The sequence below is a fragment of the Porites lutea genome, chromosome 7 (genome assembly GCF_958299795.1).
Source record: "Porites lutea chromosome 7, jaPorLute2.1, whole genome shotgun sequence".
NCBI classification, from domain to species: Eukaryota; Metazoa; Cnidaria; class Anthozoa; order Scleractinia; family Poritidae; genus Porites; species Porites lutea.
Window position 1 is genome coordinate 18,505,816 of NC_133207.1, and position 18,237 is coordinate 18,524,052.

Sequence of the window (18,237 nt, forward strand, 5' to 3'; positions counted from 1 at the left end):
CTGGGGTTTGCTTCGCACCTTCCTCTCTTTTCTCCCGAGACCAGCAAGCTAGAGTCGGCAGTTGTTCACTACTGCTGAATGCACAGAGAAAAAACAACCTATGTCCATGAAGGAGGATTTGATCGATATCTTCGCACCTCCATTTAATAGAGCAGTCAAACACATAAAAATCCCTCGTCTTCCCCGAGATAACGCCGTGTATCGAGACCTTGATGAATACTCCAACAAGCAAATAAAGACGTCTAGAAAACGAAAAAGGTATCACTTAACACTCACCTCGTCTATAATCTAGTTGCACCCTGGATATTTTCCCGAAATCTCTTGATCTCGACCACTTGCTTTTTACTTGATGTCATCGCACAGGAGTGGATACCCCGGGTAATAAGAAAACCAATCGATTGCGCATGCTTCTGATCTTACTATCCGACAAATTTTGGCCTTTTGCCCCTATGGTAGAGTATAGTGTGCTGGCTCGCATAAGCCTCGCCAGCAATTATGGTAACTATGGTAATTATAATCCACACTTTAGTTCTGAGATCAGAAAGAACAATGCTCGTTTGTTACTTTTCAAGAAACACTTTGTTCGCAGTCTCTGTGCCACAAGTGCACGTGAACACTTCAAAGTACACGCCCATATTTTATCCGGTCATGAATATCTCGTAAACTTGTCGATGTCAGTCGTGGCACTTCGTGCGTACGCTTTAAATAAATGCATAACAATGAGCCCAATGTTTCTCCCGAAACAACTGCAATTATTATAGACCTATAAACCCCTTTAGCTTGTATGTTTTGTTTTCTCAATAAAGGTCCCAGGGGAATTTGACCCTTTGTATTTTTATAAATTATTCAAACATATTCACGTGAATAAGACGAAATTTGAAAGAAACAGTTCTCTAGAATAAATTATTATCAAATGACCTGTATTGCGAAAAAAGAATCATGCAAGCTAAATAAAGAGGTCTATTGCTAATTTCAAACACATACGTAAAACGTAGCAAATTTCTTCCAAAGAATATGTTATTAGACTTGTATTTTAGAGTTATTATGCCGTCGATTGTATATGGTATATCAGTATGGGGAGGCCTCACAAATAAGGAGGGTTTTAAGGCATTAGAAGCACTGCATTGTAGAGCTGCGAGAATTATCTTTGAGCTACCTTGGGAGATATCTAATGCAGATGTTATGAAAAAGGCTAATTGGTCTTCTTTAGCCTTTATGTATAAAATTAGCTTAGCTAAGCTTATGTATAAAATCCACAATAACCTGACTCCAGACGCTATGTCAGCTATTATTAAGAACAATGATAACATCAAGCGATATCAACTTAGGAAGAAACTGAAAATTGATGTCCCTCGTTTTAACACCAACTACATGAGGAACTCCGTAGCTCGTAGAGGAGCAATAGTTTGGAACACGTTGGTTCCTCAACTCAATGAAGATATAGACAATGTTAAGAAATATGCGATTATGGCAAGACGGTCAAAGACTCTGCTACACCTAGATTTCGACTGTATCTCCACTCAAACATTAACCAGAAGGGAGGAAGATTTTAAGTATAATTAGTGTTAATAATTAGTCGATACTAGAGTACCACCTTGTACTTTAGAATTTTAAGCTTTTATCGTTTTAGACTTGTATGTAGTAAGTAGCTATATGATTTTAGCTGGTGTATATCCTATTTATTTTCTAATTCATTAGTTATCTTATTTAATTATTTAGACACGACCCCACAAGCGAAGCGTCGCTTTAATACTTATCGTGTATAAATAAAGATTATTGATTGATTGATTGATACTACAACGAATGACATTAATGTAATCAGTTGAATGGTCATAAACTACTTATATATTTTGCTTCACTGTTCTTGTGAGGAATAAAATGTGAATCGTCTGATCAATTTTGTTAAAACACCTTTATTTTCAAAGCGGTCACACATGGTGATAGTTGTTTCTCGAGATTGACCGCTTAATATATGTTTGACACCAGTAAGAATTTTTAATAACAGCAATAAAATGCTCTTAGTGGTTTCGGTTCAGGCAAATCTACACATATAGCCTGCAGAGCATGCGTACTTTGGGCAGGCGAAAGCTGCTTTTTTATGTTCGTACTGTTGTCGCCGCCATCTTTTATTTTATGACAGAGGAAGATTGGGGAGAGTACAAATATTTTTCAAGGTTGTGCGTAAATAATACCGGTCAGAAGGACAGCCGAGAGGTACTGGAGACGACTTTCCGATTCGGCTGCCTCTCGGAAATTCTCGGTAAATCCAATATGGCGTCTTAGTCCTGACTTGTTTGTCGACGTGTCCACAAGCTCGTATTGGAGAGGAAGGGGTATAATAGAAAGAAAAGTAAGACTTTGCAATAAACTACTTTGAAATCCCATTCCATAACCATTTAGAGGTTCGTTTGGAAACCATTCTTGAATAGAATTGTATCGGATGAGATCGTATAGCTTCTGTGCGTAAACTTTGTCCCTCTGACCGTTATTACATAAGAAGGAAATACCGCTCAGAGGGTCACACTGGATAAGTAGTAACGAATATGACCTCCGTTTAGTCTCTCTTGGATTTTTATGACATGCCTTAAGGCTCTTCTGTATAGGTTTTTCCAGATCTAAACAACGTTGGACTTAAATTGTAATTATTGTTTTTGTTCCGTTGTCTTGTCCCTCTGACCGGTATTACGTCGGAAGGTAATACCGCTCAGCGGGTCACGCTGGATGTATAGGGAATGTGACTTCCATTTAGTTTCTCTTGGATTTTTATGACATAGCTCAAGGTTTTTCTGTGTAGGTTTCCCCTAGACCTGAACATGATCAGTTAATTAAGCTTATTGTTTTTGTCCTCTTGTCTTGTCCCTCTGACCGATATTACGTCGGAAGGTAATACCCCTCAGAGGGTCACACTGGATAAGTAAGGAATATGACCCCCATGTAGTCTCTCTTGGATTTTTATGACAGAGCTTATTACATAATGATTTTGACTTGTTTTACTGTCTTTTTTATTTTCTCAGAGGCACTTTTGCTGCCGTTGTTTCTTCATCATCCTTCGTAGGGAAGGAGTACCAGACTAAATTTAAAGAAATAACAATAAGAGTACCATCAGTAAAATGTTTTCAGTCGCTGTTTCTATTTAATATTTATTCATTTTTTCATTTATTTTTGATCTGTCTATTGATTGCTTCATCCATCTAAACATCCAAAAATTATGGAAGAGGAAAAATCTATTCACCTCATGTAAGGGAATCCGGATTCCGGAATGCAAGAAATTTTTGCTTGTGGAATCCAGAATCTGGGAAAATTTGCTTGTGGAATCCGGAATCCTGGGTTTTGGAATCCGGAATACAGCTCAAGGAATCCGGAATCCCGCAAATTTTGGGATCCGGAATCCAATTTCCATTGACAAAGATCGGAATCCAGTAATTGGAATCTGGAATCCACAGTGTGGAATCCAGAATCCAGAATCGAAAACTGTCTTGGATTCCCTAACATGGGGCAAATCCTTTCTGCCATTTCTACGGTTATGGCAAGCATGTTGAACAAAAATCTTGGTTTAAAAACGAGGCTAAGTGCGGAGCCATTCATACGGAAATGAGCTTTATTTGCATCAGAATAAAAAATCATTTGCATATCAATTAAGAAATGGTAAACGTGTAGCGTGCAACCATGGAGTTATGGATGCACGCGGGAGGTTGCTAAGCACGAAAGAAGCGTAAGAGTCGCACGAGGCGATAGCTGAGTGCGACTCTAGCTTCTTGAGTGCTTAGCAAACCTTCCAAGTGAATCAACAACTCCATGGTTGCACGGCTACAACGTTTACCATTTCTTTTATAACATAATCAAAAGAGAAAAAACATTATTTTCCATTTGCCTTCGGTTGCGTCATCAGTCCGAGTTCATGTATGGTGCCATCTGCCTGCCCCATGAGTTTTTCTTTTGCTGTATCAACCGTTCTCCGTCTTCAGGTAAATTGCAGAACGTTTTTCGTTTTTTAGGGTAAAAACTTTGAGGGAAAAATATAGCTGCAACTATAAACAACAACTAAAAAGACTAAATAAAACTAAATAAATGAAATAATTATCAAGCTTATTTATGTGACAATTTTTGAAATAAACGTAAAGTAGAAATGAGAAAATTTGACTGTAATTCCTTTAGAATAACAGGTAACACTAATTTTAAAAAGAAATTAACTAGTTTTGTATCGAAACTGTCTGGGGAAATCCAGCTATGAAGTCAAAGTTGCAACTGAAATTCGCCGACACACAGCCTGCGCTGAAGCTGTTGTTTTTCGACCGTTCTCTGAACGACTGTTATGAATGAGCACTGAGGAACAAAATAATACATACAGAAGTTATTTTCTGAAGAATTTACTTGAAAACCCAAATGTTTCTGTACTCAAATGAAATTCGCTTATTCCAGCGTAATGTGCCCGTTTAAACTCAACTAAAAATTTCAATCGATGCGATGAACACTTCACAACAAAGCTGTCTCGAATTTGAGCGTGTTTCCTAAAATATAGTGCTTGAATTTAGCATCAGCTTGACCAAAAAGTCAAAAACACAATGCTAATTGATAAATTTACATTTCAAACAGACTTTCTCTTCTATAAAAAAACACAAAATGTACTTTAATCTTCGCTCGCTCGATTTTCCTTCAGCCGATACTAGCCGCGAGGAAAACAGTGATTAATTCATCCAGGGCAAATTTGTCGCTTGATCTTTTGTCTTTTTTCCTTCAAAACGACAGCTTAGCATTTTCTTCAACTTCAACTTTTCATCTGTGCATTTCATCGGTGTATTTTACCGTCAGGAGAGGAGATTTGTTGAATTTGCTTAAATTTTAGAGCGCTAGCTCAGTTTCTTGGCGTGCACCCACGGGCAAATGGTAGTGGCTAACTGACCAATCAAAGCGCGCGATTTACTTTTGTTATGTTATAATTGTGCACTTGGCCTTGTTATAAAACTGAAATGATTTTTGGAAATCGCAAGTGGCGATTTTTGGAAATCGCAAGTAGTTGAATGTTGGATTCTTGCTTTCTCCTTACTTTTATTGATCTTACACACCTGCAGCACTCCTCTGGAAATTTCTTCTCTTCTTTTTTGGGCTTTGACAATCCCCCCACCCTCAGGAATTCCCAGTACCTCCAGTAGAGGGGGTAGGGGAAGTATGATCTTGGAGATTTTCTGAAAGTAATATTTATGTAATAAGATACTTCAGGAGCGCTAATTGGTTCTACTCCTGGACACTTGTACTTTGGAGTGGAAAATTATAAAAATATGAATGCTGTAGAATATAAACACATGGCTATTTTTTAATCCCTGCAAGCATTAATAGTGGCAGATCTAGGGGAAGAGGTGAGGGGTCTGGAGAAATGTTAACAGTCCCAGTGGAGCAGTTTTTTCCCGACTCTTTTAGGAAGTAATTGAGGACATTATTTAACATCTGATCAATCTAACACTCAGAGGTCCACCTCATTGCAAATGTATCCATGTATATGGATTAATACCGACGTTCGAGGGGTTTATCTAACTTTTTTCATGATATTATTCATGAGGTATAGGTTACATAAAGGTCGTCTTTCACAGGGCAATAATTGGCCACTTGTTTTTGACATCTGTTTGTTTGTCATTTTTTGATCCGACCGCAGACAATGACGTATTTCATTGTAAGTATTGTAAAGGTTTTCACACAGCATCGAGAAAGGGCGTTTCACGGCCGGATCATAATTTGTTCAAACCACTTGTTCTCACTTAGGTGAGAAACGGAGAACAACAGCGCATTGTTTGTTTGCTAAGCCGACAACAATCAAATTTCAAACCTTTTGTGTTTTTTTATTTTTGTCTTGGTATTTTTTGGGGGGCCAGTACACTTTTGAGAGCGGCAATGGATAGTGACGACGAAATTTTCCTAATGCAAAATACTTTCTCTCAGGAGCCTTTTTCCCCTCAGTTGAATTTGGAAGAGTTAGTGGGAGACTTTAGAAAACAATGTATTCCACCTCACTCCACGACAGAAATACAAGTCTACGGATGAAGGTATGATACCTATAAATATAGATCATTTACAATTCGGGTGCAAGAGGAAAAAAATGTCAGTCAGTTTTAATGGTCGCAAGCCGGAGACGGTAATTAAAAGTTTCAGTTTTGTTTCATATTTTTATTTTCACAGTTAATTTTTGCAGTTTGGATTACATCGACTCCTGTTTAAGCTTGGAAACGTTGTTAGCAAGATGTGTAAAGACGCAGACCTACAGGGCCAATTCAGCAATCACGGTCTGAGGGCCACAACAGCAACACGTGGACTGGAAAAAGGACTCTCAGATAAGTTGATTATGGAGCGTACGGGCCACCGAGATATCAGACTTAAAATTTTCTTAGAGTGAACACATAGCCTGTATGATATATGGGATACTACTGTATTTTCTATAGTTGCAGAATAAATTTCTATATTTGTGTTAAAGGGAGAATTTTTCTCAGAATGTTTGGCGGGGTCAAAGGACGTGTATGATTTACTTTAATTGCTCATTATAAATGGAAGGGATTTATTTGTATATTGCCCAGGGTAGCAGGGCAATATACAAATAAATCCCGGGTATTTATATAGATATTGTCCTTGTATTTATAATTAGCAATTTATTCAATCCATCAGCCCCGCTCTTCCCTGCTACATTATCAAGTCCTCCCCAGACTTTCAGTTAGTTAAATATTCATGTAGTATGTAAGTTAAATAAAGGATGTTGAATAACAAAAGAAAATGTGTGATTCATGAAATAATGGGCGTTTCAGCCACAATGAAGGTAAGGTAGGGTAGAGTGCAGAGAGGGAAAGCAGGGGGGGGGGGGGGGGGGTTAAGGCCTAAAGGGTGAATTTTTGAGGCGGGGCTCCTCGTTACAAAGTAGTCTGGATCCAGCAATGGTAGTTATTTAGGGTGGGCTTTATAATATAAACAATGTGTAATTAACAACACGGTCTGCAGGTAACCTGCAATCAGGCATTCTTTTGTTTCTGCCACCCTCTCCACAAAAAGTTAGTTGCATGTTAGAATGTGGGCTGCTAACTCAATGTATAAACAAGACAACAATCAGAAATAATTATTGAATTTTTTTTTAAATTTTCCATTATCAAAGCAATATACCCATTTTTCAGCACAAAGCACATTTCCTTTTTTAATATGTTCAGAGTAAACAGAAACCTAAACAGAATAGCCTTAAGGTATGTCATAAAAATCCAAGTGAGACTAAATGGAGGTCATTTTCCTTATTTATCTAGTGTGACCCTCTGAGCGGTATTACCTTCCCACGTAATACCGGTCAGAGGGGTGAGTAGAAAACGAAGACCTAAGACCTAAGACCCAAAAACGAAGACCCCCCTCAAAATCACTTACAAATATCTAGAAACGAGTATCTCGACCTTAGATGTGTAAGAAACAACAAGATCTTCAATTATACGAAAGACGAAGACCCCCCTCAAAATCACTTACAAATATCTAGAAACGAGTATCTCGATCTTAGATGTGTAAGAAACAACAAGATCTTCAATTATACGAAAGTTCTACCAGGGCCTTCGTTTTCTACATACCCCCCCCCCCCCCCGGTGTGTAGAAAACGAAGACCCCCTCATAATCACTTGGAAACGGCTAGAAACGGCTTTTAACGACTTCTAGACACTATAGCAGTGTAAGAAAGGACACGGCTCCCGACGATTTTAATGTCATGGAAAGGGACATTTTGATGGCGATTACGGCAGAAGACATAACTTCGAACACTTTACAGCAAAGGATGATTCCGAAGAAAACTCAGACGAAGACCCTAGTCGAAATTTTGTATAATTGAAAATCGTCAGGAGCCGTGTTGTTTCTTACACTCCTTTAGTGTCTAGAAGTCGTTAAAAGCAGCTTCCAGCCGTTTCCAAGTGATTTTGTGGGGGATCTTCGTTTTGTACACACCTGGGAGATTATGTAGAAAACGAAGACCCTGGTCGAAATTTTGTATAATTGAAGATCTTGTTGTTTCTTACACATCTAAGGTCGAGATATTTATAAGTGATTTTGAGGGGGGTCTTCGTTTTTTGGTCTTAGGTCTTAGGTCTTCGTTTTCTTCTCACCCCCGGTCAGAGGGACAAGAAAACAGAACAGAAACAATAATATTATATCTCAAGTCCATCGTTGTTTAGATCTGGAAAAACCTATACAGAAAAGCCTTAAGGCATGTCTAAAAATCCAAGAGAGACTAAATGGAGGTCATTTTCCCTACTTATCTAGTGTGACCCTCTGAGCGGTATTACCTTCTTATGTAATACCGGTCAGAGGGACAAAGTTTACGTACAGAAGCTATACGATCTCATCCGATACAATTCTATTCAAGAATGGTTTCCAAACGAACCTCTAAATGGTTCTGGAATGGGATTTCAAACTAGCATATTGCAAAGTCTTACTTTTCTTAGTATTACACCCCTTCTTCTCCAATACGAGCTTGTGGACAAGTCGACAAACAAGTCAGGACTAAGACGCCATATTGGATTTACCGAGAATTTCCGAGGGTAGCCGAATCGGAAAGTCGTCTCCAGTACCTCTCGGCTGTCCTTCTGACTGGTATTATTTAGGTTCCCATTTTCTCGATCCCCTCTTTTGAAGTTTGAACATGGCGCTTTTCGCAAGCAAAAACATTCGCGCCCCCGGAGAAAGCGCTAGCCTGTGTTCAGACGTCCCCCCTCCCTCAGAAAAAATCGATTTTTTTTCGTTGCAGACTTCAAAAGTACTTGACAACGACCACGACTAAAGAGCGAGAGTCCGCTGCACTTGCTCTGTTGAACATCCATTGCATTATGCAAATTGGCTTAAGTCCAACTATTGACAACTTTACACGGAAGCATCCATGATGTCTCCTTCTCGCTAATATCCTAACTGAGTAAATTGCAAATCACAAGACTACATACAGTATGTGTTTTAATGTATTGAATGATTATCGCCATATACGGCATTTTTAAGCCTATACTAGCATCATTTGGCACTGTAATTATTGAAAATTTGTGCTCAGAATCACAAAACGGAATTTCTGAGGACGTAAGGTATTGAGGAAGGCAGGGGGCAGTGGTGATGGGTTGGTGGGGGAAGGTGGTGTGTGTTGCTAATACCCTATCATAGTGTGTAGATAGCAACAGAACAGGAGTTTTGTGGTATAAACTGTGATAGGGAGGTGTGAAAACCTTTTTCTTGAAATTTGTGATCCCTGGCCTTTTTCTGTTATTTTTTAAGACAACACAAATATATTAACTTTATTTTGAGTGTTATGCCAGACTAAGCCAATGACTTTAACAACTGTTACAACAAAAACAACAATAATCTTTATTGAATCACACTCTTAGAATTATTACAATAAAAAATTGATATACATTACAAATTTACAATGTGATAACTGAGAAAAATAATTAATTATTTGGAGCCTAAAGGCTAAAGGGACAGTGACGTTTTCGAGTTAGCCCCTAATAGCGGAGCTCCACGCGCGGCGCGAAGCCCCATAGCTAAGGAAATGTGGTAATCTACCCATCCGAGAAAATTTGGTAATCACGTGACCGTACACCGAGCGAGCGACCGTCCGTCCGCACCACAGGCATACCAGATGTAAAATAGCTCAATCAACAGGTATGGGAACCCAAATGCAACTCAAGGTTTTACCGTTTTATTTGGAAGGAAATCACATGGCCGCCCGGACTTTTAGAAAGAAAAAAGTCGTGTCTTTTTTGGCGTTATTTTTTATGTTTACACTAACGTGGATAACAGAGAAAGAGCTAGAGCGAGTTATTGAAAACAAAGGAGACGAATTTCGTAGGAAGAAAAACATGGAAATTCAAAGCGGCGGTGAGAAAATGAGAAATGCTAGCGGCCAGCAAGGTAAAAATGAGCGGCAGTGAAAAATAAGGCGAACATGAACACAGGAAATAAAATATTGGGTAAGCACATACGACAATTCCTCCATAAAAATAATGTGTAACTAGGAAGCTTGACGTTTTAGCCGTACAAAGCAGCGTTGTAGTCGTGCAAAACAACCGCAAGGGAAAGACAAAAAAGCGTGCTGCACGTGCAAATTTGTTTTTTGCTAATTAGCTCTATTAGTCTTGAACCCATTTCATTGTCGTCCCCGTTTAGCATTACACGATTAAATTTTTTTGTTTACGCTTATTATTAACCAGAGCTTCGCTTTTAGCCCTGGCTAAAAATAACAATAACAAGGTAAAAGAAAGTACAAAATGGTCGAGGACTGTTATTAAAGCAGTTAAGATTGTAATGAATAAAATAATTATTAGTAAGTATTTTTGAAGGGGGATAGGAAAAGGTAGCCTGTGCCACAGATGAAACTAAACTCTGGTGAAGTCTATCTGCAAGCAGTGCGAAAATCCTTGTTCTGGGCCTCCTGTACCAGGATTTGAGTATGTGCCATGCCCATGATTGGCCTGTTAAAAAAGCCATTGTCGATTTGCCAATCAGGATAAAAGGAAATAGGGAACGCGCCTCCAGTAATTCGTTGAGTTTGTTGGGTGCACAGAAAAAGGATCTTGGTGCTTCACGTCACTAACCGGGGTTAAATAATATTGCATCTTCAAAGCAGTCTAGAGGAAGGGAAAATAAGACCGCTTTTATGTGATTCTGATGCAGTCAAATATAGGAATGAATGAACCTGTGTAAGAATGAAGATGACATAATTAATATATTGGAAGTATATATATTAGAACTACGAGATGAAGAATTAAACGTAAAGAAGTTCATCTAGTGTAAAAATTCATAATTATTTATACAATGATGTGAATGCTACGTGCGTTGTGATTGGTCATTGCCCATGATCTATCAGAGTATAGATACCGTAAAATTCCGAAAATAAGCCCCTCCATGTATAAGCCCCTCCAAATATAAGCCCCCCAAACCGGTAACGCAAAAAACCCTCCGTTAAGTCGCCCCTCCAAATATAAGCCCCCCAGGGGCTTGTACTTGGAAAATTGCCCTCAAATAGAAAAAGTGGTAAATTTACTTCCAACTATAAGGTTAGCCTAATCGAGTTTGAAACGCAAATTTCCCTCCGCAGATAAGCCCCTCCGAATATAAGCCCCTCCAAAAATAAGGCCCTCAAAAAGGGCCTTTGAAAAATATAAGCCCCGGGGCTTGTTTTCGGAATTTTACGGTACATGGATGACGTCACGCGAAACTTGTTTCCTGTCCAACATGGCGCGCGGTTTTGAAAATGTTTGTGAGATTATTTCGGATTAAAGCAAGTGAAATCCTCGAAAAAAGTTCTACAGGAGCTATTTACAATACAGAAAAATGGAGAAACGGGGACAAAAAGAGCTGTTGACTACTTAAGAATGCCTAAACTACAAGAAATCTTCACAACAGCTGCCGATCGTGTTTCATCGCCATGAGAGACTCGCCGTTTTGCAAAATGTTTTCGCCATTATTCTGCTTTGAGCAAGAAAAGACGTTGAAAAACGTTTCGAAGAAACTATATACAACTAAGTTAAAGAAAAAAAGAAGAAGCAGAGACGAAAAGTGGCGCTTGGGACTAAACTAGCACAAATCCTCGAACAGTCAAGCGGTACGAGGCAGGTATGTGTCTCGGTCTTTTTTCTATTCTGATCATTGGATAAAACAAATAGATTCCATGTTGCCGTGATTCCATGTTTAGTAATAGATCACAGAGGACGTCAAAATTTGGTAAAAACATCAGTGACACACTCGCCTGCGGCTCGTGTGCCACTTCATTGTTTTGACCACATTTTGACATCATCTGTGATCTATTACTGGACAGGCGCACGGCAACATGAAATTCTCCATTATATACATTAAATTGTTAAAGAGTTAGTTGGAATAATTTGATATAAGATCAAAGTTTTCCCTTTGGTGATATTGTTAGGAGAAAATTGACGTTGCAGGTTATACTCGGCGGACTTAAAGGGTTGACCAGTTTGTAGTTGGCCTGTATTAGTTCAGTTGGTATAGAACAATATTAAGTCAGTATCTGAGAGGTCAAGAGTTCGAATCCCACTAGGCTTCCTTTTCGCAACTGCAAAATTGTGTCTTCAACTGCTATATTAACTTCTTTGCATTTCAACAATTCAGTGAATCCCACACTTCCAACATGTTCAGGTATTCAGTATTAACATTCATGCAAATGTTCTTCTCTCTACAGGAATTAATTTTTTAATTTTACAGTAACTCACTGTCTAGCTTGGACAGTTGTACTCATTACCGTTGCCTGTGTTAAACTGTTCTGCTTCAAGGTCCGCAGAGGTAAGTTACAGTAGAAGTACCAATCTGTCTTAACCCTAAGTTAGTTTTGTAAAACCTAACAACAAAACTGACCTACCCGCCAGCTCAGTTTGTAATGCATTCTTTTTTCTCAAAATACTCCAAAATTTCCTTTACCTTGAAGGTTGGAAAATTGGAGTTTAACTGTATTATAAAGTACATTTACAAGGTTATGCTCTAACAAAATTGTAGGGAGCCCAAAGGATCAAAAGCTTTGGATCTATGATGACCATAATCATGATAACTCTTCTGCAAAAGCCAACATTTTCATGCCTGCTAACAATCCAAAAAATTAACAAAGTAAGTTGCTTGGGGCCACTAAGCTAATAGGTATAACACAGGCCTGAAGTAGCATAGTGTACTAAAACCACTGAAACGCCAGGTAGCTACTATCATACTAGGTACTTTACCAGAGACTGTTATAGGGAAAAAACAAAAACAAAAGAATACTGTGTGTGAACTCTCTTCCCACAGAGTCTGTGTTAGTTGTGAAACATTTGGGGATCCAGTTTACTAGAACAGGTGCCCTTGGGCTACAAACAAGTAAGTTTATTGAGCAACATAGTGTTGTTGATGTGATAATTAATCAAGTCATTGCCATGGTACGTACAATATTATTAATTTTACTCAATATTATTTATGTCTCGGTCATTAAATAAATTATACAATCTTTGTTGGTTTGAAATCCTCATGTTTTGCTCCAGAAAATATCTAAAATAACATGTAACAATACTAGTGCTTATATTTTCAGAACATAAATGACGTATGTACTATAAAATAACAAAGAGATGCCAACCTCTGGAGATCTAAACAGTACTATGAAGATCCTCTCCTTTGCATTATCCCCCCCCCACCCAAAAAAAATGACCAAGCCCCTCACTAGCACTACCAGTGACCACCACCATGCACCACCACCACCACCAAAATTAAGCACAAACCGACCCAGCCTGCAAATTATAATGGGAATGGCTTAAGAATTAATATAAAGTCTTACTTAAGGCACAGACCATCAAAACTTGCTTTTATGTAAGGACAAAGTAATCAAAATAATATAATGACAAAATAATCAATACGTGCAAAAATGCCCCAAAAACCGTACAACATTATATGAATAAAAAATTATGAATTTTGGAGCAACATGGGCTAAATTCCAAACTAATGAGAAAAGCTCAAAAGTTTATTTCATCCGAGAGATTTGGTAACCTGATGGGAGATTGAGAGATTCATGATAAATTACAGAACAACCCCACCTGAATAGTAGAGTACTGGCAATGAACTATTGTCCAGGTTAGTGAATTATGATGCACTGAAGGGATAGGTATAAAATTGCGACAACTTGAGCTGTTCTATAACAGTTGATCTAAAAGTCGATTAAAAATATTGTATAAGTGGAGGATTAATAAGAGATAATAAGTTACAAGTGAGTATTAGGTTAATATAAGTGTCCCTATAATTAGTTGTAACAATAATGTTAAAAGTAAAGCAGTTTCCCTGGGCAATCATTTTTTTAGTTAATTATTTTTTCCTATAATCTTTTTCTTGTGATTATGATTTAGTGCTGTTTAAAAATTAGCAGGAGTGTTTTCACTTCGCCTCAAGTTGTTAACTCTGATAATACATGACTGCAAGTGTTTTGAACAGTTTCAAAATCTCTGATATAGATCAACTTGTTCTATATAGCACTAAAATTTAGTTCTGGGGCTAGTTTGGTCTAAAAAATTGGACATAAATTTTATATTTGGATTTTGGATATAAATTTTATATCTCCATCAGATATGAAAACACTCATTGTTTTAATGATTTATCCCGCGCGCCATGCTCCACTAATTAATCAATAAAGTCACTATTGTAGCAAAAGTCTCAAAAGTTTCAGTGTTAATTTGAAAAAAGAAAGTTTAAACCTTTGGTAAAATACTATTTGAACAGAAAATATTAAAAATAACATGCCATAATACTAGTGCCTACAGTTGTAGAAAAGTCCGAGTGTACATCATTATAATGGTGGATGCCGTACATAGTATACCATAAGTAGATGTAGTGTAAAAGTATCCTGAGTTCTCAAAATTGTTAAGTGTAAAATCATACATTTCATTTTTTTATTTTTACTGCACCAAGTTGTGTTTTATTTGATGCTTAACTGACGCATGGTCATGAGACATAATATAAATTATTAGAGAAAAATCTGCAAGTTGTCCCACTTTTCACGGTAACTATCATTATTAAGTTATAGATGAGTACTCTTTGGTTATTAGATAGTGGGTAGCAAGAAAAGTACACATTTACCAAGTTAGTTATAATAATCTCATTTTCACCTCTCATCATTTTAAAGTACACACAAGCCACAAGGCCCACACTAACACTCAGGTTCTACTCAGGTTCAGTTGTGAACCTGAGTACTTTAACACTGTAGCTATTATAGTATTAAACTGGATTAAGAGTCACATTTTCAGGATTTTGGTGTCATTGTTATGCAATGTTTTATGGAGCAGTTCTAAAATACCAAAAGCTTAACTACACCGTAGCAACACAGGGTGCATAGTGTTACCTGTGAGCCGTATATTTATCATCTTAGAAACTGCTATAAAACACTTTAACTTAACTACTGTACACAAAATAACAATAATATTATAAAGGAGCTCTCTAATTTTAATTGCCCTTTTTTTATTATCATGAAACTATTATTATTATTGTTATTATTATTATTATTATAAAATTTGTATTTCAGCACATAGCACTTAAGTTTTCCATCCTGAGAGAAAGTTGACCTAAAAGCATGTGTGACAAATGACAAACAAATGTGAATTACTTACCTTGCATAATTGGATAAACTGCTTTGTGATTGTACGGTGACTACAGTACTAGCTGAGGGCAATGGCATAAAAGTGGTAAGAACAATTACTTCCCACCAATATGGCCTGGTTTCAATGCCAGGTGACGGCTTAGTTTGAAGTTGGTTTTTATCCTTGTTCTGGGCCAGGAGGTTTCTTCTCAAGGTACCTCACTGACCAGCACTTCTAAATTCTAATCTAATTGACTTCTTCAGAGCTCTTATTAAATCTGGATGGCTGAACAAATTACATTATATTTTTTCTTTTTACCAAGCCCATGCAAGCTGTACTACCAAAATGAATAAATTAAGAGAGGTTTTATTTAAAATATCATGCCAGAGAAATTCACCTTGACAGACTCAAAAGTTGTGTATTCTTCATATCATTCTCTGCAATTGATACTTGGGGTAGTAAAGTGGAGAATATCAAGCAGAGTTCATACAAGACAGTCCACGGACTAACTGCTTTTAAAAATCTTAAGGTCAGATTTAATGACTGATGTTCGACATTCATCCCAGTCAAGCTGTCTCTCAAAAAAGTACATTTTGCAAGGGGATGTAAACTTAAAAATTCAGGTGATTGATATATTATTATTTTAGTACTTTGTCTGTTTTTATGTATGGCAAGGCGCCGTTTTGTACTCAAGAATTCTATATATGAAAACAAACAAACAAATAAAACAAAAGCAGTTCGAGAATTTCAGGTGAAAGACCCAATTCCATTTGGTAAAATAGTGTGAAACAGTAAAATAATGGTACTAACTGAAGGGGAAAAAGTATTGTCGAGATTCTTTGACTGGTTGCATGATATGCCTATGATAGTTCCAGACATGTTTATATATTATTTAATTCAGAATTCTTATGGACACTGGCAATGAAAGGGATAGGCTTGGTCAGTACATATAAAGTTACAGAAATATAACATGGGACACATTTTAAATTCTAATACGGTGGTTGTATTATTTATTATGCATAACATTGATTAAAATACAGGAACGTTCAACATGACTTAACAATCCAAATCCTAAAGAGATCTACTAAGAGTAACTTTGTCAAAACTGCTTTTTATGTTCAAATCTTTAATGAAGTAATTACCAGGCATACTATAAAATCAGTTAATATTTAAAAAGAAAATGACCATTCAAATAACTGAATAAAATGATAACATTAAAAGAGCCGATACTTTGTGTCCCTTATTTACTTTAGTTTGTCATTAGTCGAATCCCGCTTTACGGACACCCGCTTAATACAGACATCTCGTTATTATGGACAGTTTCCCTTGTCCCTAGCTCTTAGCTCTTATGTTTTCTCTAAATTTAACCCTCTTTAAGGACACTCCGGTAATACAGAATGTTATTTTTTTTAGTTAACTTATACAAAACTTTCCACCTCAAAAAATCTTTTTGTTTTCATTCAGTTGTTCTATAAAACAAGGGACTGAACTTTCTGTTAGCCAAAGATTATTAACCAGCTGCTGTTCAGACGATCAGAGATAACAGGTAGAAAATGTGAGGCAGTTATTGATATTTCTTGTCATCTCAAAGGCGAACGGCAGATAAACAAAAACCATAAGGAAAAGTTGTAAAGCTTGAGTGTCGTGTTCTGATGTCTGCTATCTATTAAGCTCTTTTTTCCACTTCTTCACTTAAAGTTTTGTAATCCAAATCGCCCTCATCGTTTGCTTGGAATTCCAGTGACAAACCAGTGAAGGACTTTTTGATGGTGTCTTTAGAAGATGCGTAAATCATTTTGTCACCAATCTTTGCATTTTCGTCACACCTGAAACAAAAAAGGGAGATGAGATGAACCAGCTAAGTTAACCGGGCTGCTTCGGCTCATACTCTTTTTCCGTATAAAATTGTTGTTGTGTTTATATGAGAAGGCAGGCTGCCCCGTTTGCCGAGATCTTGGTTGCTCGAAGGAAGATCTCAGCAAACAGACTAGCCTGCGTAGCAAGCGTTTCCTCGCGAGGTTCGTCTAGAAAGCTGGGACAAGAGCAAAAAAAACATGAATGACGGGGGAGGGGGAGGGGAACGAAGGAACCCTCCCCTCCCCCTTCAACCTTTTTTTCGCATCCGCTCTAACTTTCGCGCAATAACTCTATTGGAAACGCTTGCTACGCAGGCTACAAACAGACCAGGGTTGGTTCACGTCATATAAACAGTTCCTAAGTAGAAATGAGAACTAGGCAATAAGGGTGTACTTCATCATACAAACTAAAGCTAAAGAGATGTCCTAACACCTTTTTTACTTAATAATCTCTTGATGAATGCACTTTGATTAGTAATACATCAATTCAGGGAGCAAGGGTGACGCAGGGGGGAGAGCACTCACCTCCCACTAATGTGGCCGAGGTTCAAATCCCTGCGTCGACTGACTCCGTTGAGTTTATTGCAGTTTCTATAATATTCTGGCTTCACTCGTCATATGGTTATTAGTAGATCGATCAAGTTATTCAAATAGCGCGATGTCATTGTGACTTCAATTAACCGGATTAAGGTATCATTAATAAAGGTAATCATTATTTTTTCATCACTCCGGTAGATGTGAAAAACGAAAAAGACCCATAGCGTCCTTGCAGGCGTTCCCTACACTCCCCTCGCGCGCCCGAAATCCTCTTCCCCTCCCCTTTCAAACGCCTGTCTCGCACGCTACCAATTCTGTTGCACCTATAACTCTCTTTTCCACTCAGATTTTTTGTTTTTACTAGGTTAATAAAATAAAATGCTCTTTCAACTCTGACTCTGTCGAGCTAGTAAAATCCAGCCTAAAATTTCTCGAGACTAAAGGAAAATTTCATGCGCGGTCACCAAAAAATACGGAGAACAGCCTCACTCACCAGAAGATGAATGCCAACTTATTAACTCGCCTGCCGTCCTTCTTCATAAATCCAAAATCATACAAAATATATCGTGGCTCATTGGTGAGTTGCTCCTTCATTCTATTGAACTGTGCTTCATCCTCTTCTTTTGTTTCAGTTTTGCATGGATTCCCACACACGTCAGCAACAATTTTCTTCTTCCCTTCAATGTTAAAGAGTGCAAACTTGTGCGTGCTTCTCATCTTCATATCGTTAAACAAACCGTTGATTTCAGCATCGACTTGGACTCCCGACA

The 18,237-nt window shown here is 37.7% G+C and overlaps 1 protein-coding gene across 2 annotated transcripts in view; it reads right to left on the reverse strand.

The window, feature by feature from the left end:
- LOC140944906 (uncharacterized) overlaps positions 1 to 18,237 on the reverse strand; it is a 100,895-nt gene extending 82,658 nt beyond the window's left edge. The window contains exons 1-2 of one of the 2 annotated variants that reach the window (XM_073394011.1): positions 17,961 to 18,237; positions 16,054 to 16,900 (exon numbers count right to left, since the gene is read on the reverse strand). In XM_073394011.1, the coding sequence (XP_073250112.1) occupies positions 16,741 to 16,900; positions 17,961 to 18,190 (390 nt within the window). In that variant the 5' untranslated portion in view covers positions 18,191 to 18,237 and the 3' untranslated portion in view covers positions 16,054 to 16,740. Of the gene's footprint in view, positions 1 to 16,053; positions 16,901 to 17,960 lie in introns of those variants that run through there. The other variant, XM_073394012.1, reaches the window with a different exon arrangement.